The sequence below is a fragment of the Neomonachus schauinslandi genome, chromosome 5, assembly GCF_002201575.2.
Source record: "Neomonachus schauinslandi chromosome 5, ASM220157v2, whole genome shotgun sequence".
Taxonomy (NCBI): Eukaryota; Metazoa; Chordata; class Mammalia; order Carnivora; family Phocidae; genus Neomonachus; species Neomonachus schauinslandi.
The window spans coordinates 65,298,431-65,323,598 of NC_058407.1; the positions used below are offsets into that span (position 1 = coordinate 65,298,431).

General features: G+C 37.2%; 1 protein-coding gene across 2 annotated transcripts in view; it reads left to right on the forward strand.

The window, feature by feature from the left end:
- Window positions 1-24,867, forward strand: part of RPAP3 (RNA polymerase II associated protein 3) — a 39,619-nt gene extending 14,752 nt beyond the window's left edge. Inside the window, exons 6-17 of one of the 2 annotated variants that reach the window (XM_021704800.2) lie at window positions 3,507-3,628; window positions 4,357-4,427; window positions 5,590-5,715; window positions 6,681-6,808; window positions 9,528-9,649; window positions 11,776-11,846; window positions 11,965-12,066; window positions 18,763-18,998; window positions 20,242-20,428; window positions 21,232-21,329; window positions 21,899-21,999; window positions 24,567-24,867. In XM_021704800.2, the coding sequence (XP_021560475.1) occupies window positions 3,507-3,628; window positions 4,357-4,427; window positions 5,590-5,715; window positions 6,681-6,808; window positions 9,528-9,649; window positions 11,776-11,846; window positions 11,965-12,066; window positions 18,763-18,998; window positions 20,242-20,428; window positions 21,232-21,329; window positions 21,899-21,999; window positions 24,567-24,652 (1,450 nt within the window). In that variant the 3' untranslated portion in view covers window positions 24,653-24,867. The remainder of the gene's footprint in view (window positions 1-3,506; window positions 3,629-4,356; window positions 4,428-5,589; window positions 5,716-6,680; window positions 6,809-9,527; window positions 9,650-11,775; window positions 11,847-11,964; window positions 12,067-18,762; window positions 18,999-20,241; window positions 20,429-21,231; window positions 21,330-21,898; window positions 22,000-24,566) is intronic. The other variant, XM_044914871.1, reaches the window with a different exon arrangement.
- The last annotated feature ends 301 nt before the right edge of the window (window positions 24,868-25,168 follow it).

The window sequence follows — 25,168 nt, forward strand, 5'->3', positions numbered from 1 at the left end:
ATGCTAAGGGGGGCCGGGTGCGGGGGAGGAAAATGGCTCCTTTTTCCCCGGAGTGGGGTCTCCGTACTTGCTGCTCTCAGGGAAGCACTTCCAGAAGAGCAGACAGTTTGCCAGGCGTTTTTCAGATCGCTCTTTTCCCGCTGTCTGTCTCCAGGTTGCTCGCCTGCCTGGAGCAGTGCAGTGCACTTTGCGTTCTGTCCCAGCCAAGCTTGCTGACTTTTAAAACTCCAAACTTTAGGGACATGCTGTGGCAAGGGCCTGCGCTGGTCTTCTGGGGGAGGGTCTCGCTGCACTGGGATGAATGCAGCTTTGACCAAGAAGGGTAGTCAGCGCAGGGGCGTGGGATTTGGAGCCAAGCCGGCCAAGCCAGTGTCCGGGTTAGCCGCCCTCAGCAGGGGTCTCTGTGCCTCTGCTGAGGGTTGGGGGAGGGGGAAAATGGTGCCTCTTGGCTCTTTTGTCCCTTGAGAGACGTCTCTGTGAATGCCACCTCTCGTATGCGCTCCAAGAAGCACAAACGGTCTCTCCCCATGTGCCATAGGTGAACCTCAGATCGTACCTTCTGCCCCCGGTAGTTTGCCTGTCTTCTTTCTAGGAGTAGGGCAGCGCCCTCAGGGCTCTATCCCAGCCAAGCCCGACCTCTAAAACTCCAGGCTTTGAGCCCAGCTGGCTGCAAAAACTCATGAAAATCAGCTCCTCTCGTTTTCGAAGCCAGTGGCTTTGGGGTCGTGCTCTCTTTGTGCATATCCCCGAGTACTCTACTCTGACCTTTCTCCTCCATCAGGACTCCCTCCGCTCCATAGCACCCAAACCACATCTCTACACCTCCTACCTTCCTCGATGTGGCCTCTTCTCTCCCTCTAGTTGTATAGTTTGTTCTTTCAGTCCTCAGGTCGATTTCTTGGCTATTCAGAATGATTTGATATTTATCTAGCTGAGTTGGAGGGATGAGGCAAGCCTGGGGTCCTCCTAGTGTGCCGCCATCTTAGCTCCCCCCTTAGATGCATATATCTGTGTGAAGGAAGCTAATCTGAAAAATCTATATACTGTATGATTTCATGATTTCAACTCTATGATATTCTGGAAAAGGCAAAATGGTGGAGACAGTAAAAAGATGAGTGGTTGTCAGGGGTTGAGGGTGGTGGAGGAATGAATAGACAGATTTTTAGGGCAATGAAAACATTCTATAATAATGTAATGATAGATACATGCCATTTTATACTTTCTCAAACCCATAGAATATCCAACACCAAGAATAAACTGTAATGTAAGCTATGGACTTTGGGTGATAATGATGTGCCAGTATGGGTCCATCCCTTGTACAAATGTACCACTCATGTGGGATATTGATAATGGTAACTATGCATGTGTGGAGGCAGGGAGTATACAGATGAGAAATATCTGTACCTTCCCCTCAGTACTGCTATGAGCCTAAAACTGCTCTAGAAAACTTATCTTAATAAAAGAAATTTGACTAAAAAAATCTTTCATAATAAAGTATCTGTGAAAGATTAAACACATACTACATTTCTTTTCAACTGTAAATTCTTACAGCTCATTTCTTTTTTTTTTTTTAAATAGATTTTATTTATTTATTTGACAGAGACACAGCGAGAGAGGGAACACAAGCAGGGGGAGTGGGAGAGGGAGAAGCAGGCTTCCCGCCGTGCATGGAGCCCGATGTGGGGCTCGATCCCAGGACCGTGGGACCATGACCTGAGCCGAAGGCAGATGCTTAATGACTGAGCCACCCAGGCGCCCCATCACTGCCTTAAATAAGGAAGAGAAGAAGGGTGGGAGTCCCTAGGAGAAAGGAGGGGAGGGGGAGAAGGGGAAGGAAAGGAAGGAAAGAAAGAAAGGAGACCAACAATCCAGCCAACAGGAGAATGGATACAGAATAGTATATTCCTAGAAAAGAATTACATATAACAGTGAAAATGAAAGATCTACAGCTACATGCAAAACATGAACAAATCCTAGCAATATAATATTCAGAGAAATAGGCAAGCCATAGAAAATTATATTCAGTATAATACACTCCTAAAGCTCAAAAATAAGCAGTCATACAATATACTACATAGGAATATATACATATACGATGAATTTTTTTAAACCAAAAGAATAATATGCAACTTAAAACAGTGGCTAACTGGGAGAGAAGCAAGGGTCAGGATATGGAAAGGAGTATCAAGGTAGCTTCAAAAATAATAGTAATGTTCTACTTCCTAAGTGCATGGTGGGTGCATGTGGGTTTATTTAAAATTATTTTCCATAACTTACACATACTAAATTGTAGGTATATTACAAAATGTAAATATTGTAATTTGTCAAGATATTAATAAGTTTCAAAGACTTAAATATGTCATTTAAATAGTAAAAACTCAGATACCCATATAATTTATATTTCCAAATAATAATTTAACAGTTAAAAATTTTAACATTCAAGAAATACCTTTTTTTTCTTTAAAAAAAAAAGATTTTATTTATTTATTTGTCAGAGACAGAGAGACAGAGAAAGCACAAGCAGGGGTCCCAGGATCCTGGGATCATGACCTGAGCTAAAGGCAGATGCTTAACGACAGAGCCACCCAGGGGCCCCCCAGTCTTATTTATTGAATATCCATGCTTTTCCCATGGATTTGCAATGCCACCATTGTTCTATATCAAGTTTGCGCTGATCTCTTTTTTATCACTCTGTTCTCCAATTGATCTGTTGCTTATCCCTCTGCCCATTCCATACTATCTTTAATTGCTATAGCATTATAATTACAAGTCTTGATATTTGACACTGGGCATGTTTTTTTACCTTATTTTTTAGGAATGTCTTGGGTATTCTTGGACTTTTGCTTATCAGTGTAAATATTGGAATCATCTTGTCAAATTCCTTGAAAAATTATGTTGGGGTTTTGATTACAATTGCTTTGGATTCAGAGCTCAGTTTGGGGAGAATTATATTGCTACGTTTTGTGACTTATTATAGATCATGAATATGCTGTATCTCCACTTAAGTCTTTAATGTTTTTGAAGACGGTCTTCAAATTTTCTGTGTATGGGTCTTTAAATATCTTCTGTTAGATTTATTTCTGTTTTTGTTGCTTATCTCTAGTAAAGCAGCCACCTGGCAAACTTTCACTATTTCTAACAGTGTCTCTAGATGGTTTTGAGTTTTTTAGGTAGACCATCATATCATCTGAGAATGTCAGTGTTATTCCTTCCTTTCCAGTCTTTTTATCTGTTTTTCTTCCTTATGAAACTGCATTAGTCAGGACCTCTAGTACAATGATGACAAAAAGCAGTGATAGTGGACATTCTCGTTCCTTGCTTTAAAGGGAACATTACTTACATCTCACCATCACGAATTACTGTTTTTCAGTAGCCTTAAGTAAATAAAAGAAGGTGGGTAACACACCTTTGGGAACTAAATCCCCTTCTTGGGGGTTTCAGAAACAAATTTTGAAGTTTTGGTTTAACACATGAATTTTATTAACCTTAATTTTTTTAAATTGCAGATTTGCTGTTGCTGAGTCTGATTGTAATTTAGCAATTGCCTTGAATAGAAGTTATACAAAGGCTTATGCAAGACGAGGTGCTGCTCGATTTGCTTTGCAAAAATTAGAGGATGCCAAAAAAGGTATTATTTTCCAGGCCCTAGTATCTAAAAAATTCTTTGTTTAATTTGACAGATGCTTTACAAAGAATACTAGACAATCACCGTTCTCACCTTCAGAGAGCTTTCTGTATTTTAATAAAGCTCACTTTTGCTATTTAAAAGTATCTTGATACTTTGGGAAAGAATGCATTATTTGCCACCAGTTTCACTTTGGTTCAAATTCTTACTCCACCGTGTATTAGCTGTGTGACCAAAGGGAAGGTTATGGAAGGATCTCCTATGATTTTCAGTTTCTTGCCTGTAAAATAGGGATTAAAACACCTTGTTGGATAATTTGAGGCAGAGGCACTGTACATAAAGTTCTTAACACGTTTTTCTTAATTTGTAAAATCTAAGCCTTTTATTGTTCTCTAAAATAGGTTTGTGTACTGTAAATTATAAAATCTAAATAAAGTTGATAATCTGGGATTCTGCTGCTTCTTGGTTTTATGATGTACAACTTAATGATAGCAAGTATCCTTCCTGGGGCTGGTGGAAGAACATGATTTGTTGTGGGATCCTGTCAGGGTTTTGTTTGTCCTGGGGGAGAATGGAGAAAGTCCAGTAGCCTGCTGTTGGTTAGTATTTCTTATTTCTCTTAATTTTGCTGCAGGACACTTGCCTGTTTGTCACAGGTAGCAAATGATTATTGTTTTACAGAATTTTTAAAATATCCTATCTTTTAAATATTAATCTTCTCGCTTACCCAGATTATGAACAAGTATTAGAACTGGAACCAAATAACTTCGAAGCAACGAATGAACTCAGGAAAATTAATCAGGTAAATCATAGTTACTTAAATTAAGTGCATTACTTACCTTTATTTGATGAAGTAAAAGTTTTTGCATAGTCTTTGTACTGTAGATTACTTAATACAGATTTTTTCTAATTTTAGTTCTTTGTACTGTATAGTTTTATTAAACAGATTTGCAAGCCAGAGGAAGTAGAATGAATGGTATTTAAAGATCCTTAGGAGTCATCATCTTAAAAAAGTCATCTGAGGGGCACGTGGCTGGCTCAGTCAGTAGAACATGCAACTCTTGATCTTGGGGTTGTGAGTTCGAGCCCCACGTTGGGTGTAGAGATTACTTAAAGTCTTAAAAAAAAGTCATCTGAGGTCTGTGAACTCCTGCTGCTTTATTTTTTCCCAGATGATAGAATTATTTCTCTTTATCCCACTGATTTTTCTTTTTTGGCTTGTGCTTTGATTTCTGTACCAAACTTTTACTTTTGTAAGTAAAAGTAAGTAAGTTTGATTTTGTAATTTTAAGTTGCTCCATCCTCATAGTTTATATTTTAGCAAAAGCAATACTAATTACTTAACAGTGAGAAAAAGTTGTTACTTAGCTATAAAATTTGCTGTCAAATGATGTTACATATTCCTTTCATGTTGCTGTTGAATCAGTTACAAGTATTGTGCCATCTGTTGAAACTTTGAGAAAAAAGTGACAATGTTTGGGGAAGATCTGCTTTTAAATATTGCCATTACTTACTGCACATAATCTGCTGATAAATTTATCAACTCGCTTATAATGGTGAATTATGTTACATATTTTTGTATTTTGTCTGAGATTAAGTAATGACTCAATATTAAATATGAGAAATTTGGTGATGTGGTCTTAATTATCTGTTTATTTTTGAAAATAGTTACTAGAATGGTGCCTGGCCTGTGTAAAAATTCAATAAATATTTCTTGAATAAATAAATGAACAACTACCATTAGTGGATATGGCTTATTTTAATTGGAATAAGATGTATATTAAATCCACTATTTTGTTTTTTAATTTGAATTAGACTTTGATTAGCGTAAAAACTATTATTTCAATATTAATTTGAAATGTGACAGAAATTCTAATACATTTGAATGATTTAGTATTTTAAAGTCAAATGTATGTGTATCTTGCGTTACTTGTTTTATTTTAGCTGACTACTGTGTCTCCTAGGCTTTAACATCCAAAGAAAATTCATATCCAAAGGGAGCTGATACAATGATTAAATCAACTGAAGGAGAGAAAAAACAAATTGAAGAGCAAAAGAATAAGCAGCAGGCCATTTCAGAGAAAGATCTGGTAATCCAGAGGGATTTCAACACATATATGTTTTGCTGAGTTTACTCTTCATTTCTTGTGTCTCTTTCTGTCTTCTCTAATACTAAGATTCTTCAGTAGGAACTGAAAATTATACTAAAAAACCCCTGGAGGTTACTAATTCAAAATTTGAGTAATTGATGATTTAATACATAATTTAAAAAAATAGTATATTTTAGGGAAGAAGTTACTTTTGAGGATTTTAACATATTTACATATAGATGGTTATAAATTTAATGTAGAAATAAGTTACAATTCATTCTTACATAGAATTTTTTTTCATTAATTCACACTGGACTGTTTTCTGGTCAAAATTCCTTTAGAAATCCTGAGTTGAGATTTAGTTTAACATATTTGTAGCTTTTCTTGGAAAAATACTTATGGAATGATAAATACTTATGGAATGATATTGATTGTGATAAACCTGACTGATTATAAATAAATATTACAGTGAAATCTGGTACACATTCCAATATGGTTTGATTTATCCTGTGTTTAGGCATGTTAGTATTACCAAAGAATGAGTTGTACAATTCTGGTACTCTGTTCTTTCACAAAAATTATTTGAGTTAATGAAATTCTATTGTACAGCTTCCAATACAACTAAGGAGTATAATATTTGGGCCTCTATTTATTGAAGTATGTTTTTAGATTTAAGCTTTGTGTAATATTTAATTAGTAGAATAATGATTAATGGTGCAAAGTAGTATAGTAGTATACATTTTTTTCTTTTTAGTACTGAAAAGAGAATAATGCCATTACAAAAAACAACCTAAACTAACAGATTCTAGAACATGTATCATGGACTAAATTTTTAACATTAAAATATACTTTAATTACTGATACAGTGTTGATGAGTATTCTTGTAGTGTTTACTTAAGATTTGAATTCAGCTAATTTTTTGCGTATTTTGTCATTCTTCTTTATACTTCTCTCCAAAATGATAGGGGAATGGATTTTTCAAAGAGGGGAAATACGAAAGAGCAATTGAATGCTATACTCGGGGGATAGCAGCAGATGGCACTAATGCCCTTCTTCCAGGTAACAGAGCGATGGCCTATCTGAGGATTCAGAAGTAAGTATTGGTTCTATTTAATGCTTTTCAGGATGAAAATGAAATTTACCATAAATTGACATGTTAGATAAATAATAAATTAAAATATAATTTATTTACTCATGAGCATTAAATTTAAATGAGAGAGAAACTGAGTGTGTATCAGTACATATTCAGTAAATGTTAGCTCTTGTTATTATTTTCCCACTTGTAATAGTGTGGCATTACACAATTTAACATTTCATTAATTGTTTAATGCATGTTACTCTGAATTAGTGATTTAAAAATTATTTTTAACCTCAGAACCTTTTGGGCAAATTCTTATCTGGCAGTGTTTTATATATGCACATCCATACATAACAAAAGAGAATTGTTGCCATTGAGATCGGCTGATTGATTATATATACAGCTAAGACTTGTTCCTGTGATATACTAACAGCTGTTTCTGGATGCACTCAAGGGTTCCAAGTTGAACAATCAGCTGGATATATCTGCTCGCAGAAACTGTCTCACAGTTCTTTACATCTCTTGTAATAATATTTTATATACTAGTGACAGAATTTAAGAAAAAACCCTGAATACTTAGAATAGGGATTCTGAACTTTTTTTGGTGCCGTGGACTCATTTGGCTGCATGGGGAACCTTTCTCAGGATATCTTTGAATGCATAATTATACATTTGGGACTACAGAGGCAGCCAATTATATTGAAATATAGTTTTTAAGATACTACAATTTGTGACACAGTGGTATATATACTTTTTTATTGACACAACAAAATGAGAAGCTACATTTAAAATACAGGTAGATTTAAAGCTAAAAATTTGCTTTGAAGACATAATATAAAAATTTAAATTTGGGCTGATCTGTGACATCTTCTTCCACATACTGATGAACTAATAAGTGTGGATAGGAAGTAAGAAAAGTAACACAGATGATTATGTTACCAGTGTGGTGACCTATGACTTTGCTCTTTGGTATCTGAATGACTACTAGGGGCAGAGTTAGTTGCCTAATAGTTGGCCAGTTAGGTCCTAGGAGCATTTATAGACCGGGATGCTGTGATCACATACAAACAAATAGCAGGTTTAATTACTACTATAATTCTGAAATAGTGGTGAACATAAATAATATTTTGAGATATCTGTAACAGTTGTAATGTGATATGAAAATATCAATGATATTTATTGGGGCGAAGTCCTAGCTATTGATTTTGCTACTGTGGTTTTCTTGTCTGCAGTTATAATAGAAAAGCCAAATCCCATTTAAGAGTTAGTGAAAATAAGGAGTAATATTTTTCCCATCCAACTTTTCAGATCTCTCAAAGGCCCTCAGGTTAGGAACTCCTGTCACAGGAGTAAATTTTGTTTGTATATTTATTCTCATTTAAACTAACAGACACAATAGAGATACATTATTTTGGTTAGAGTAAGTGAGGTGAAAAACAGGTTGAGTATCCCAGTATAGGCTTAAAGGCACAAGAGTGGAAAAGTTGATGTAACTTCTGGAAAGGGCAAGTGGCCCATATTATGGCTGTTACACAGGGTACAGTGGTAGAGATAAGGCTGGAGAGTCAGGCAAGCCCTTGACTTTGTGCTCCTTAAAGTACTTTACCCTGAAAACTGGGGCGGGGGGAGGAGGGCATGCATGTGTCTGGAATGAGAGAATGATACAATCAGCAAAATAGAAAATCTGTTAGTGGGGCGTGGGCACACACACTTGTACAGACAGACATAATTTCATTGAAAAGTGAATTAAAGAATTAAAAGGTGTTTCATTAGAAATTTTGATTTGTTCTTATGAGGTCTTGTTTTGAGGGTAGAATGGCATTCATTTTAGGCTTTGGGGAGAATGTAATTACGGGAGAGTCTCTTTTTTTGGAATTTTTTATTATGAAACTTTTATGGCTTTCATGAAAGTAATATAATAAATCCCATGTACCAAATCATCTAGTTTTAACAAGCCATACATTTGTCATTATATTTAGTTAGCTTTTTTCCCATCTGAATTGTTACAAAGCAAATTAGGACATGATGACATCTTATCCCTAAAGGATCTTTTGTACATAACTGTAATACCATTATCATGCCAAATAAATTTACAGTAATTCATTAATGTCATTTTGACATATAGGAGGGTCTTCAGTTTTTTTGTTTGGTTTTTGTTTTGTTTTGTTTTTTTTAGCTCTCTTTAACTTTGTTTTTTAGAGCACTACCCAGTCTGACTGAATTGATGGCTGGTTGCATGGTTGAGTAGAATTTATGAAAACGTTAGATGATATGCCATCACACATATAACGAGTCCTAAGTTTTGCGTAGGTTGGTTTTCCTTAGGTGATGTATACCTTAGGTGATCCTTAGGTGGGTAAATATTAGAAAATTAATGCCAGTTTTAATTGTCAGTGTAGTACCTGTGTGTTTTGAAAGTTGAGGGGGAAGTGGGCTGCCAGCACGTGGTATTCTTTTGTCTGCTCTGCTTGTATTTTGCCATCATTTCTTACATTCTTCCAGCACACTCTTCCTGACTTTCTTTTAACCTCGTACCTTTTCACTCCTTCCTAGATGTTTCCAAGATTTGGTGAGAGTGAACAATTAAAAAAAAAAAAAAGTCTTTCCCCTCAAAGACAGATTTGGGAGTTTTTAATTAAAATAATATGCCTGCGTTTTACGTTAGAAACTCCGTTTATGTGAAGTTTATCTATAAGCTGCATTTTCCAGTTGGTAATTTTGTCATATTAAATAGATATGAAGAAGCCGAAAAAGACTGCACACAAGCTATTTTATTAGATGGCTCATACTCTAAAGCTTTTGCCAGAAGAGGAACGGCAAGAACATTTTTGGGAAAGTTAAATGAGGCCAAACAAGGTACGACTATTTTTAAAACAGCTATCACTCACTTGTCCTTATGAGACTCTTAAGTTACAGACGCAGAGATTTATGTAGCTTTTCTGTTGTTCAAGGATACAGAACTTAGAGAAGTAAATTTTCTTTCACAGTTCAGATCGTGAATAGTTTGCAGATTTGAAGGAATGCAACTTCCATATTGGACCAGATTATCTTTTTTTTTTTTTTTTTTAAAGATTTTATTTATTTATTTGAGAGAGAGCAAGCACATGAGAGGGGGGAGGGTCAGAGGGAGAAGCAGACTCCCTGCCGAGCAGGGAGCCCAATGCAGGACTTGATCCTGGGACTCCAGGATCATGACCTGAGCCGAAGGCAGTCGCTTAACCAACTGAGCCACCCAGGCGCCCGACCAGATTATCTTTTACTTTAATAGTGTACACTCTGACCTGGCTAATTGCCAATCAAAGTTAATGAATAATTTGAATTATAGGTGAGAAGGAAAAGGCAAAAATAAAAAGAAAGGGAATCAGCCGTTAAAGGTTAGAGGATAACGTGAGATCTGCAGTGATGCTCCTTTTTATAAATAACTAGTAGCAGTGTTGCTACTAGTTATTTTATTTTTCCAGGATCTATCTTTTAAGTTTTGTTCTATTAGTCTTTTTGAAGAACCAGCTTGGTTTTATTGTGGATGTTTTCTGTTTCATTTATTTCTGCTCTTTATTCCTTTCCTTCAATTTTGTTGAGGTTTATTTTGTTTTAAAGATTTTATTGGGTGGCTCAATTGTTAAACGTCTGCCTTTGGTTTAGGTCATGATCCCTGGGTCCTGGGATCGAGCCCCGCATCGGGCTCCCTGCTCAGCAGGAAGCCTGCTTCTCCCTCTCCCGCTGCTTGTGTTCCCTCTCTCACTGTCTCTCTCTCTCTCTCTGTCAAAATAAATAAATAAAATCTTAAAAAAAAAAAGATTTTATTTATTTGAGAGAGAGAGCGCGCGCGCATGCGCATGAGTGGGGGTGGGGGGCAGAGGGAGAGGAAGAAGCAGACTCCCCGCTGAGCAGGGAGCCCAACAAGGGCTTGATCCCAGGATCCCAGGATCATGACCTGAGCCCCCAAGCGCCCCAATTTTGTTTAGGTTTAATTTGATGTTTTTCTGATATCTTGACATCAATACTTAGATAATTGATTTTAAGCCTTCCTCCTTTTCTGATATGTACATTTAAATCTGACAGTTTCTCTCTAAGCCTGGCTTCAGCTGAAGCTCATGCATTTAAAAAAATAGTAAAATATACATAACATAAAAATTTGCCATCTTAACCTTTTTTTTTTTTTTTTAAAGATTTTATTTCTTTATTTGAGAGAGAGGGACAGATAGCGAGAGAGAGCACAAGTGGGGAGGAGAGGGAGAAGCAGAGTCCCTGCTCAGCAGGGAGCCCCATGTGGGGCTTGATCCCAGGACCCTGAGATCATGACCTGAGCCGAAGGCAGCTGCTTAACCGACTGAGCCACCCAGGCGCCCCCATCTTAACCATTTTTTAAGTGTACATTTCAGTGGCATTAAGTACATTCACACTGTTGTGCGACCATCACCACCATACATCTTCAGAACTTTTTCATCATCCAATCCTGAAAATCTACCCATTAACAAGAACTCCCCATTCCCCCCTTCTCCAGCCCCCGGTAACCACCACTGTACTTTCTGTCTCAATTTGACTATTGTAGGTGTAACCCATATAAGTAGAATCATGCAGTATTTGTCCTTTTGTGTTTGGCTTCTTTAACTTAGCATAATGTCTTCAAGGTTTAAGGCTGAATAATATTCCATTATATGGAATTCTCTTAGATTCTGTCTTACATTTGGTGAGTAACCCTGTCATTTTTTAACAGTATGAGCTTTGGTAAGTTAGATGACCTCTAGGCCTCAGTTGTAACATCTGGAAAGTGGGATTGTAATGAGGGTGACACGAGAATTCACATAAAGTAACTAGAGGAGCACTTAGTCGATGTTTAGCTCTTATTATTGCTCACCTGTTTCCTAGCGTCCTGAGTAAAGTTTCTAGAGAGAAACATGGGTTATTAACTAAATGTATCATGGCTTGAACTCTGTAAATATTTTCACTAATTTATTCTGTTTCTTAAAAATTCACTTTAGATTTTGAAACTGTTTTACTTTTGGAACCTGGGAATAAGCAAGCAGTAACTGAACTTTCCAAAATTAAAAAGGTAATGTAATCTTTTCACCAAAATATGGTCTTATTTTCTAAAACAGAAACACATTATCTATTACATAATTAACTTGAGAATGTATTTTGGTAGTCATGCTTACAAATTTATTTTCAAGGATTTAATTGAGAAAGGACACTGGGATGACGTTTTTCTCGATTCTACACAAAGGCAAAATGTGATAAAACCTATTGATAATCCATCTCATCTTGGGTCAACTGTAAGTGAAGCACTTTTCTTTCATTTTTTTCCTTCCTTTTTAAATATCAGTGTTGTATTAATAAGAGTTGGAAGCAAACTGTTGAGTTAATAAACTCCTCTTAGAATCTTTAAAAAGCACTCTTAGGATAATTATTGACATAATAAAAATGGGGAAAATTCAGCTGTTTAGAATTCTGGGAAAACTTTTTCAGTGATTTAATTTAGCACTATAAATTTAAATATTTTGACATATTTTCTGATATTAAAGGAATTTTAGGTAGTTTTACATTTTATAATAATTAAGTATTTTTTAATTTCTAGTACCATTTTTATTTGGGATTATGATTTTATTATAATAATAGCCTTGCATCTCATATGGGGTTAGATCTAAAATTAGCACTTAATCTCAACAACAACAAAAGATGAACGTGCTTTACAAGTCATCTCACACTGCTCACATCATTTATCAGCTGATGCAGGTGGGGGTGGTGCATGTGGTCCCTGGGGCCGCTGAGGTGCAGGAGGTGGAGGTGGCTCATAGCCCATGGATAGTGATAAAGGGGGGCCCGTGGAGTAGCACGGGCAGGATGGTCCTGGTAAGGAAGAGGATCTTCTTGTCGCCATACTGACTTGCAGAGCAGAAGTGGAAGCTATGTTGATATGACAGACAAAAGAGCCAATACCAACAACAGCTGAACCCCAGAAAAGCAGGCATCAGCACCTGCTACCTTTCCTATCACCAGGTTCCCAGGGAGGGCAGCATCAGCGCCAGAAAACTCTGGCCCTTCCAACTGGGTGCCGCCTGCAGCTCGGGGGACTAGAGGCCAGGAGGTTAAATAACTATCACCACACGTCACTGCCCATGTCTGCAGTGTGGAACGGCAAGGGGTTCCATCCTAGAGGATTACCGGAAGTAATTACAAACGAATAAAGTCGTGTACTCCAGACAGGCAGGCGTCTGTGTCCAGGATAACCCTGCGTCCCTCCTCCGTGGCTGCAGGAGGTGGTTCTTCGGATATTGAGAACAGGAAGAATGAGTGAGAATAAAAAGCCCATTCTCCACTCCTGTGGAAGAGTTCTGCCTGCCAGCCCATGACCACCTTCCTTTGTTTCCCTCCCTGACAAAGGGGTCTTCTCTCTGGAAGTTCTGTCAGTGGCCTCAGAGACCTCTGGGAGATGGGGATGCCTGCAGTCTTGGAGGGGAACTGAGATGGTGTTTTCTGGGAGGAACATGTTCCTTATAAATGTCAGCTAAGCTCAGCTATGTTTATCTTATCAATTCATAGGTAGTTCTAAGGACACTATGAGACACAAAGTAATTATGTTCTGTGGAAGAAGGAGGCAAAAATTCTAAACAGAATTAATGCAAATGTGTTTTGATTTCTGGTATGAAATTCCCATGCTTTATCATGAGAGGCAGAATGAGTCCTAACCAGTGACTCAGGACACAACAGAACCTGCTCATATGAACACAGCTGAAGGACTTTGTGTGGAACTGGCCCTGCAGTAGTAACTGATTTTTCTCTCTTCATGACTTCATTGCTGGTGTACGTTTTCTACTACAAATATGTCACCTCTCATAATTCAGAATATTCTTACCCAGGGTACAACTGGAGGGATTATGTGTGGCACATTTACCACCAGCGATGGAGCAGTGATGAGTTAGGAAACTGACCTTATCTAAGACCATTCAGAATTGCACAAAGCACACAATGTAAAGTTGGAGGGATGGCATTTCACGTTTTCCAGTTGTGAGGATTACCGCAGACATTCTGAACAGGTTAATCGCCTAACAATAGGAAAGGAGGAAACAACAATGATCCCACCTAGAGGAGCTCTGGAAGGAGTCAGCCGGGCCAGGAGGCTTCAGTGTGGAGTGTGGTGTCATCCTCTTCCTGTTACTCCCAGAAACACACAAAGCCCTAAGGTCCTCAGTGTTTAGATACTTTTGGCTTTTGGAGGCACAACCAAGATACACGCTGAAAAGAGACCTGTAGGCTGGGCGCCTGGGTGGCTCAGTTGTTAAGCAACTGCCTTCGGCTCAGGTCATGGTCCCAGGGTCCTGGGATCGAGTCCCATATCAGGCTCTCTCCTCTGCGGGGGGCCTGCTTCTCCCTCTCCCACTCCCCCTTGCTTGTGTTCCCTCTCTCACTGTGTCTCTCTCTGTCAAATAAATAAAATCTAAAAAAAAAAAAAAGAGACCTGTAGGCTTTTGGGTTAAGAGTTTGCACTTTGAAAATAAGTAACACCGCAGACGTCTCACCAACACGCAAAACAGAGGTAAGGCCAGGAGAGAGCGCTGTGCAGTAAGATGGTTTCGCAAAAGGGATACAACTGAGAATGGCCACAGCATTTACCTTGCCCTTCCCTGTGCCCTTCGTAGAGACAGAGCTGCTGTTCTCAGGGGAGCGGCGCCAGCTTCTGGATCTCAGAAAGGCTCTAGAAGGCATGGAGGTTTATTTTCATTTGCATAGACTGTGCAGAATTAAACCCTCCACTCATTTCTCCACCACCTTAAACTCTTCCCTACTCTAAGGTCCCTGACTGGCGGAGGATTTCCCACATGCTCAGGTGATCCGCAAGGATAAGGGGGAGCCCTGTCCCCTATACTTGGTGAAGACACCACAGGGCCCTGGTTCAGGTGTTTTCATAACTCATCAAACAGTTGTGGACAGCTTGGGGCTCAAATCAGCGGGAACAAAAGTTAGAGGCATGCCTCATGGCTCAGAGAACCCAGCACGTGGTCTTTGTATAGTGCACATCCACGGAGGTGGTGCATGTCTGCCTTTCTGTAAACAGCCTCTTTGCCTCTCTGCAGGAGACCCCTGCTCTCCAGCTCCATCATGTGGGGGAAATGACACAGTCCATCATAAGGGGTGTCCTGAGAAACTTGAGGATGGGTACAGTGTCCTCAGCCAGGTTTACCCTTGCATTGCAAGACCCTCAGTACCATATCTACCTCTTTTCAAAAAAAAAAAAAAAAAAATCACCTAAGGCAAAACTCTAGTGTAAGCAAATTGTCTTTAAAAATATACATTGCACGTTGTTTTTGGTATACCATACAATTTTTCATTAAATCCAACAAAGCCAGTTTTTTTCCTGCAATATTAGAACAGAAAGAGTAGCTGGCATGAATTTAGCAATTTGTTTTGTGCTGAATCTTTAAAGTTATTGTCTATAACTTCATATATATATATATATATGACTGGTAATTTCTGACATTAACCTAACATATACAGAAGCGTCCACAAGACAAAATAATAAGATTTAAAAAGTAATTATAAAGTGAACACCCATGAAATCACCAACTAGGTCAAAAATTGAAAGGTCTCAGTCTCCAAAATCTCCCTGTGTGCCCCTCACTGGTCATGATCCTCTCCCTGCCTCCTGGAAGTAACTGTTATGCATGGTGGATGCTTTGAGATTCTTAACAATTTTATAAGGAAGTCAGAGCAGGTATTTTTATCTTGCTTTTACAAAGGAAGAAAGTGAGGCAAAAAAAGTTTGTTTTGTCGAGTTCAAATTTCAGGTTAGTAAGAGAATTTCTTAGTTAAATGCTTTTCTAATGTTCTTTTTGTTTTTTTGTTTTTTTAATTAAGTAGGCTCCATGCCCAACATGGGGGCTCCAACTCATGACCCTGAGATCTGGAGTCTCATGCTCTACTGAGAGCCAGCCAGAGGCCCCCCCCTCCGTGTTCTTGTGACTTTATTCTTGGATTTTCTGAGACAATACTTGTTTCATGACCAGGCATAAATCTAGTTGCTTCTGTACATTGTATTCATTTTCATACATTATGTTAATGTGCTACTATTCTTTTCAATAAAGGTGATTAAATGTTTAATGAAAAGTGGTTTAAAAAATGGTTAAACTTTTGCATCTTTATAAGACATTTTCACAAAAAATTCACAAGGTTTAAAAAAGCCTTTGTCAGACTTTGTTGTCCATAATTATAAGAACATGGCCATGTGGTAAATGAAGTATCTGTATATATGATGTCCCATGGCCAGTATATAAGGAGCGTTTATACATTTGTTGGGTTCTCTTCTCCCTCACTTAAAAATCAACTTATGTTGGGGCGCCTGGGTGGCTCAGTCGTTAAGCGTCTGCCTTCGGCTCAGGTCATGATCCCAGGGTCCTGGGATCGAGCCCCGCATCGGGCTGCCTGCTCAGTGGGAAGCCTGCTTCTCCCTCTCCGACTGCCCCTGCTTGTGTTCTCTCTCTCGCTGTGTCTCTCTGTCAAATAAATAAATAAAATCTTTAAAAAAAAAAAAATCAACTTATGTTAATAGTTTGAAAATGCAACATGTATTTAAGTCTTCTGTGGCAAGATCTTAAAACAAAACACCTCTGTGAAAGGAAAGATCTGGGGTAAACCATTCTGTAAATGATCCCAAACAAACAAAATCAGTATCTTAGCAGCAAGGGGGAAAATTGCTGTTTATTTTTGTAATAGGTCTTCATAATAAAAACGTGGGCGTTATTTAAAAGATAGAAGATGCAGTTTGGCGTAATGTTTTTAAGAGTTGATTTGAGCCTCACTTTATAAACTTTGAAATCTTGGGCAAGTTACTTAATCCCTGTGTAATCCTTACTTTTTCTCTTTGAGGATAACTCACAGATTAGTTTCGATCAAGGGAAATGATATCCATTAATGCTAAGGCAGTTTTAGGTGAAATGAATATTAATTTCCTTCTCAGTCCATATTTGTGAGACAGCCAGACCCCTGGGGAAAGTAGTCAGGAAAGAGAGGGAGGCCCAGGAAGTGGCGGGAGAGTCCTAGGATTACTTGAGTCAAATGAAAGTCTAGGCCAGGGAAGTCTGTGTTTCAAGGGCTGACGGCCTGGGAGTACTTTTGGCGAATCTTCTCTGGAGAGCGTGTAGGAGAGCAATGATGTAGGTCACCTGGGACCTGGGGTTCCTGCACAGGTGGTAGTAAATGAAGGGTCTACTGGTCTCGTAGTCTCTGCTGAAATACTTTATTTTATTTTCATTTTTCTGTTTTCCTATATAGCAAAGCTTCATCTTTCTACTTGGTCCATCCCCTTCTCTTTCTCCCTTTCTGTTTTATTTTTATTTTTCTCTTCCTTTTCTTGAAATGGCCATAACGTAGAGCTAAATAAAATGTTACGCATCTAAGTCTTAGTTTTGAGAAAGGGTTAGTTCAACCTTTCATATTTTCTTAAATCTTTCTGTAGTGATATCTTTTGTGTTTCATTCCTGTTAACCAGCATACTGTCACTGCCTCCCCCCGCCCCCATCCCTCCCAACCATCAGTAGCCCTCAGCAGCTCCCAGTACCCGCTGGTCTACACTTCATAGAGACCACTGATTAGGAAATTTTAAAATTATTATCATGTTCACACATCCGTTGTCAGTGAAGGGATTTGGTTTTAAATGGGACTGTATTAATTTAATCCAATGATTATTGCCTGTCAGAAATGATAGTCCATTGTGCAGCACTAAGACATGCCCATTCTTGGTTAATATCTTCAGAGAAAACTGTTGCTGTTGAGAGTTCTCAGCAAGGCAAAGGCTTCAGCTTAACATGATTGTATTTTAAATAGAACTGCTACTAGGACTCTGTTAACAATTTTGCTAATAGCTTTTAAAATTTATGTTTGTTCATCCAGTAACACTTGGTTGTTGCTGTTAGGTCTTAGCTATGTTAATAGAATGTCTGGATTTAACATTGAGTTTAATATATATGTCTAAAGTTTTTATATTTACAACTTTTTGATTTAAAGTTCAACCATACAGTTGGAATGAACACTTAGGATAAATTGAAGAAAAGTTTTTTTGTTAAAAATAGAATACTAGATGTAAACTTAGGAAGAAATTGAACATTTTTGACATTTGTAATGATTGAAATAAACAGTGAATCCTATTTATTTTGTTAAATTAGAAACCATTGTGGTCACGTCTTAGAAACTTTGTGAATATATTTGGCAAATCTTTAATCCTGGGCTGGTTTTATCCAGCAGCTACATATTTAGAAAATCTACTTAGGTGGTTTTTGTTTATTATTGTTATGTTTTAATCTACTTAGATTTTAACGTTACTCTGTTTCATACAGGATATTGGTTATTGTCTGACCTTGTTCTGCTTGCCTTCAGTTAGCCCACTGTAGGTTTGGCCATAATGTTTCTTGGCTTTGTTGCCCCTCGGATAAAGTCCAAACTCCTTGACATGGCGCACAATTCCTTTATAAGCTGTCTTTAAGCAGCAGCCTTTCAGGCTTTGTCCCCCCAACTCCTCGCCTTGCTCTAGCCCCTTTGGACTTCTCATCTTCCCACTGACCGTGCTTGCCCTTCCACATTGCCATTTGTGTGTACTTCTCTGTGACGACTCCCCTGATGCCACTGTTTGTCTTCCTTCCTCTGTATTCCCTTAGCATGTGGTGCTTTCCCCTTTTACGGCATGCTGCCTGTTGCCTTGGAATTATGTATACGTACATCTCTTCTTCTCCCAATCACACTTACACGTGCTAGGTGCTCTGCATCTTTTTATTCTTTGTATTCTCAGAGTATGACTCCTGTCTATCTAGCCATCAGACTGAACTGACTTACAGCTGTTAGTCTATGAAATTAAAATCTAAGTACATTCTCTAAATATGGAGCAGATATTAGTTATAAGAACACAGCAGCCTTTTAACTTGTGACCCTCAAATAGGAAACTTTTATACGTTGATTTGAAGAATTGGTTTTAATTGTTTTAGAAACCACTCAAGAAAGTTGTTATTGAAGAAACTGGTGATTTGATACAGACTATTGATGTGCCAGATAGCACTGCTGCTGCTGCACAGAGTAATCCTATTCACCTGGCAAATGGAAGAGCAAGTGCAGGCCCTGCAAGTAAGAAGAATTCAAGCCAGGGTGACCTTTTGCCCGCAAGTGATATTCCAAAAGCAAAAGTATTGAAAATAGAAGAAATCAGTGATACCTCAGCCCTGCCGTGAGTAGAAGAAATACTCTTTTTTTTTTAAAGATTTATTAATTTGTTTTAAAGAGAGAGTGGGGGAGTGAGAGCGAGGGGAGAGGCAGAGGGACAGGGAGAGGGAGTCTTTTGTAGGCTCTGTGCTGAGCAGGAGCCCTATGTGGAGCTTCATCTCATGACCCTGAGATCATGACCTGAGCCGAAACCAAGAGCTGGATGCTTAACTGACTGCACCACCCAGGCGCCCCAAAGGAAATACTCTTACTTGATACTCCTCTAGAATGGTAATAATTCACTAGAGAATTGGTGTTACTGATGAGACTTCTGGTTTGTGCTTATCACCATAATTCTTTGAACTGCCCAACTTCACATTCTAGATTTTTACTTGTACTTAACCATAAGAGAGGTTTTGCTTAAGGTATGATCACTATTCCTACACCATCGTGGGGGAATTTAGAGGTAAGAAAGTATCTTGAACAAATTGATTTTGTGCATTTTTATTCTAGAACTTCAGTATATGCATTTCACTTTTTAAAGTTTTTAAAAGGAAACTTCATAAAAAATGTAGAATTTAGTTATCATTATTCTAGCCATTAATATTTAAGATTATTTGTGGGCTCTTTAAATTATGTGTGGAATTTTAAAAAATAGTCATGTGTTTGCTTGATGGTGAGAATATAAAAGATCTAGATTAATTAGGTTTATTTGGGGATGTTGAAACTTTATTCATGCATTCTTGTATTGCCACTCAGCAATCCTATTAAAAGTTTTTTTAATGTTGAATTTGAGTGGTTTTATTTAAAGTGATAGTGATTATTTAGTGATTTGGGGAAAACGCTAACCAGGCAGATTTTTTTAAAGGAGGAAGCATTTCTTCGTGTCTAGGGCTATCTCTCTTGAAATGGTGATAATTCAGATTTCTGAAAGGCTGAGTTGTGAGTATGTGTGATAGGATGTAGTAATGCAGTATATAGAAATGGTGTGCTTCAAAAGGTGGCCAGGCTACATTAGCCCAACAGATGAGAATAGTCATTACATAGCCAGCATGTGAAAATTGGCAAAAGCATAATCTGTCTTGGCAAAAATATAGGTATATTTTTATCAGCTGAGAGAATTTGCTACATGTAGAATATAAATAGTTAACAATACTATATTAATAAAGTCAGAAATTGAAAAATCACCATTGATGTTTCCTTATATAAGCTGTAACTATCTCTGGTTCTTTTCTAATTGTTTGACTGATGCCTCTGAAATATTTCAGACCTCCAGTCAACTTGAAACAGGATGTATGTCAGTCTTTCAGTGAGAAGAATTCTGTAGAGATAGACAAGACGCCTGCTCAGTTTGTCACAACTGTTCTCCCTCCAGTTCCTGCAAACTCATTCCAGCTTGAGTCTGATTTCAGACAACTGAAAAATTCTCCGGATATGTTGTATCAGTATTTGAAGGTAAGAAAGAGGAAGCTAGTAGTTCTAATTTAAGTAGAAGGTCAAAGAACTTCTTTTGTCACTAGTACTGTGCAATAACACTGTATCTGCTTTTTGTATAATATGATTGTAGACCCCTTCCTTGCCTGCTGCATGTATTACCTCGGCCAGACTGTTTTAAATATTTGCAGCCAGGAAACCTTTGGAAATAGGTCTGTGTTAAGTTCTGTGGTCTAAAACAACTTATTCTAATTTCAGAAATCATAACTTAAACTTAATTCTTCATTCTTCAAGATGGGGAAGGAAGTTAAAATACATTGAGTGCCTTCCATGTGCCCCAAGCACTGTGCTTGCAATATTTAGACAATCATTCTCCTGAAAATGAGCTCTTATTTGCTCCGAGAAAAAAGACCAGATCTTACGAAATTTACCAAATAATGGATTTTAGCATTGTCTTTTTCAAGTGTGATTATAGTAATAATCCCGTACAATTTTCTAGTATCCAATTACTTCTAAGTACATTATCTCATGTCATTCTGTTTTTTAAACTATCTAGTTATTTTTATTGCTCCTTGAGCGCTCTCTCAAGTTCCTGTCTCAGGGAACATCTCTCTGTTCATGAGATTTTTCTCTGCCTTGAGTTACTCTGACTTCCATTCTTCTGTCACAGTTACATTGCACTGTGACCCCATCATTATTCAGTAAGGACTAGTGCATAACGGTTACTCTTCCCTATATTCACCTATGCAGTTGTTATATACATAATTTGTGATGTGTGAATGTTGTCATGATGTAATTTTCTAACTCTTTATATCTTTTCCAAGCAAATTGAGCCATCCATGTATCCTAAGTTGTTTCAGAAAAATCTAGATCCAGATGTATTCAACCAAATCATTAAAATTCTGCATGACTTTTATATTGAGTAAGTGGAATTTTTTTCATTATACCTGCATATTGTAATGTTATGCTATTTCTGGTGATTTGGGAAGTCATTCTCCTTGATGTCATATTACTACCTTCTGTAAAGCAAAATTAGCTCTCTAGTATAAGTTGTGAAGAGATGACAAGTGCAAGCAATAAAAAGGGAAATGATTAGGTAGGAGGAAAAAGGTCTTTAAAACTTTTTTTAATGAAAGGGAGGTGTCGAAGTGACAAATGTGATAGCAGATTAATTAAGTCTGTGCTATGGGATGTAATGAGCACTGGGTGTTATATGCAACTGATGAATCACTGAACTCTACCTCTGAAACTATTAATACACTATATGTTAATTGAATTTTAATTAAAAAATAAATTTAAAAAAATTAAGAAAATTATAATTTCTTCAATTGACTTGATAAATCTCTTCATTTGGACACTTAAAATGTAGATCACATCCAGGGAAAAAAGATAAATGACCTTATTTATATATAATTGGAAATATTGTATTAGAAAAACAATTACATGAGCTACTTTTAACTGATCATTTGTTTTATATTTGGATTGTTTCAGGAAAGAAGAACCATCACTCATCTTTGAAATCTTACAAAAACTTTCTGAACTAAAAAGGTTTGATATGGCAGTGATGTTTATGTCAGAACCTGAGAAAAAAAGTAAGTCTGTGAAGAAAGCTTTTCCAGATCTCTTTATTCTGACGTTCCTTTATTTAGTCAACAAAAATAGTGGACATTTATTGAATATTTACTCTAAGATACATACAATTAAATTTAAATTAATCACAAGTTAAATTTAATTACAGTTAAGTAAAATCAGATCTTTTAATCCTGACAACAGCATTATGAGGTTTACGTGTGATTATCATTTCCCTTTTACAAACGCAGAAACTGAGGCATAGAGAGGTAAGGAGCCTGACCAAGGTCACCTAGGTAGGAAGCCAGACCCAGGATTTAAAGTTAGGCTTTATAGTCTGGACTCTTGTACTTGAAAATGCATGAAAGTGTAACGGTTGAGAGCTTGCTGTGGTGGGACACGTAAAGGGTACCTACCACAGACGCATGTCACTGGGTATGGGTGCAGGGGAGGTCCACCCCATTCTGTGAGAGCCCGTTTCCTTGTGTGTGTGTGATTGAACGTGACTCCTCAGAGACATGCAGGAGTCAGTTAGATGAAAGGGGTGGGGAGGAGTTTTAGACCCGGGTAATGATGTATGCAAAAGTTCTGAGGCAGGAAAGAGGAAATTGCCTTCAGAAAATTAAAAGAAGTATGGTGCAGCTGGATTGTAGAGTCAGGGGGACAATTGGCAGGTGATGAGCTTGCAGAATTCTCTTCCTTATCTATTTCTGCATCTCAGTTTTTCCCATGAAGTGCCAGTTTAGGGAAACCTTAAATAAAATCAAATTATTCAGGAACTTCAGTTACTTCAGAGTTTTGGGCTTTACTCTAGTTTTAGGAAAAGGAAAAATTATTAGAACACAAGAGTACCAGGTTTTTAGTTTTAAAAATTGCAGAAACTCTGGGTACCATTTTCACATATCTCCTGGACTAAACATACCTCGGGCTCTTTTTCTTGTTTCTTTATGTTTCTAGCAGCGACATTGAATGAGTCTGAATCACTAAGAAAAATACTTTTTACATTGTACTTAGAGAAGAGGACACATCATTTTACATGAGATTTTTAAATAGGGTTTAAGCTAAAAGACGTTTCTGTTTATCTTTACTCAAAAACAGTCCCTGAAGTTCCCTGGAAAATACTAGCTTCTCTTACTACTATTCTAACCTCTTCTACTACTTTTTTTGATTACTCTGCCCCACCACACGGACTTTATATTTTTTGATATACCAAGCTGGTAAACTTATTTTGGCCTTAGGTGCTTTGCATTTGGCCATTTCCACAGCCTAGAATATCTTCCCCTTGCCTGCTTCTTGACTTCATTCAGTTTCCACCTTAGAGTTGCCACCTCAGAGACACTATTTACTTAACAGACCTACTCAAAACAACTGTCCGCTTCCCTTTATCACCCTTTGGCTTCTTACCCTCCTTTCTTTTTCTTTTTTCTTTTTTTTTAAAGATTTTATTTATTTATTTGAGAGAGAGAGAATGAGAGACAGAGAGCACGAGAGGGAAGAGGGCAGAGGGAGAAGCAGACCCCCTGCTGAGCAGGGAGCCCGATGCGGGACTCAGTCCTGGGACTCCAGGATCATGACCTGAGCTGAAGGCAGTCGCTTAACCAACTAGCCACCCAGGCACCCCCTCCTTTATTTTTCTTCATAATACGTAACTAGCTGAAAATATTTCATGTATTTGTTTATTATTTCTCTCTCCCTGAAAGAATGAAAGCTCCATGAGAGCAGGAACTTTGTATACCTTGTTCTCTAGGTCTCAGGGTGTAGAACAGTGCATAACAACATGTCAGTGTAAATGCATTGAGTACATGAATTTCTTGCTACTGTAATGTGATAAGTACAAGTATACTCAAAGAATATGAGTTGGTTCTTTAGACTGGCCTACCAACATTACTGTCTTGGTTGGGTCACCACTGTCAGCTAAGCTAAACACAGGGAGCACCTGGAATGGTTCCTGGAGTGTAACTAATAAGCATTCAATCAATCTTAGCTGTTGTTACCTTTTTTATCAGTAACAACCGGTAGCCAGTGTTAATTTTGAACTATACGGAGTTTTCCACAGTGTTGAGTGTGGACCATTCAGTGGTATGAAAGGTGATTTTTATATGATTTACAGAGAAGTTTTGTTTTAATTTTTAATAGTTACATAGTTTATTGGATATTATAAAAATGTATAGCTAATATTTTGTAGATGTTATTACTAAGTTTCAATTTACAGTAGTAGATAAAAAATTTTCTTATAAAATGGTTTCAGTTTGAAAAACAGTTAATTGAAATATTAAGTAAATAAAGGATACTTGTTACAGAGGGCAAAATGTTTAAGGTAGTACGGAATGAGTTAAGTTTTTAAATCTGCAAGATTAATGTTATTGAGAAAGTAGGGGAAATTTTTTAGAAAATATTCTGGTAAGAAACATTAGATTCTTATATAATATTCTCAGATTAGCTTTTTAAATATCTGAATTAGAATTTATAAATAATCCTAATGGTTATTGCTTTAAAATATAAAAAGTTTTATCAGATTACTCTCTTTAATTTTTGTCTCACTTAGTTTTTAAAAAATGGAGATTAAAATGAATTTTTTCTCTTTTTTCAGTTGCACATATATTGTTCAATCACATAGACAAATCAGGATTGAAGGATAAGTCTGTTGAAGAACTCAAGAAAAGATACGGTGGTTGATTTTCATTTTTACTGAAATTATTGTCTTTGACTTTCATATGTAAAATTTTTTTTACTGAAAATAAAGTATTTTGCTTCTTAAGAAAATGAAATCATACAGGAAAAGATTATCTTTAGACATAAGTTAATTAACTATATGGTGAATTGTGACTTAAGTAATGAGAAATGTACTCAGGTGAACTATTTATAAGTCATTTTCCAAAAATAAAAATGTAATGACCTATACTTGTTAAGATCAGTGTTTTATGTCGTTTAAAATTCTAAATCTAGATGCATTCTTCAGTGCCCCATAATTTTAACATATTTTTATATTTTCATAAGTTTTTGTAGCCACGTGACAAGTTTGCTTCATTAGCATACGTTGTATAGAGTGTGTTAAGTAGATAGTTTCTTTATAAATGTTTTAATATTGTGCTAATTCACTAACATAGAAATATTTATTTACAGGGTGTGTATTTTTAGTATTGACAACGAAAGGAGATTTTAGACTCTTTCAGTAGGTTACTTGAAGAGTCA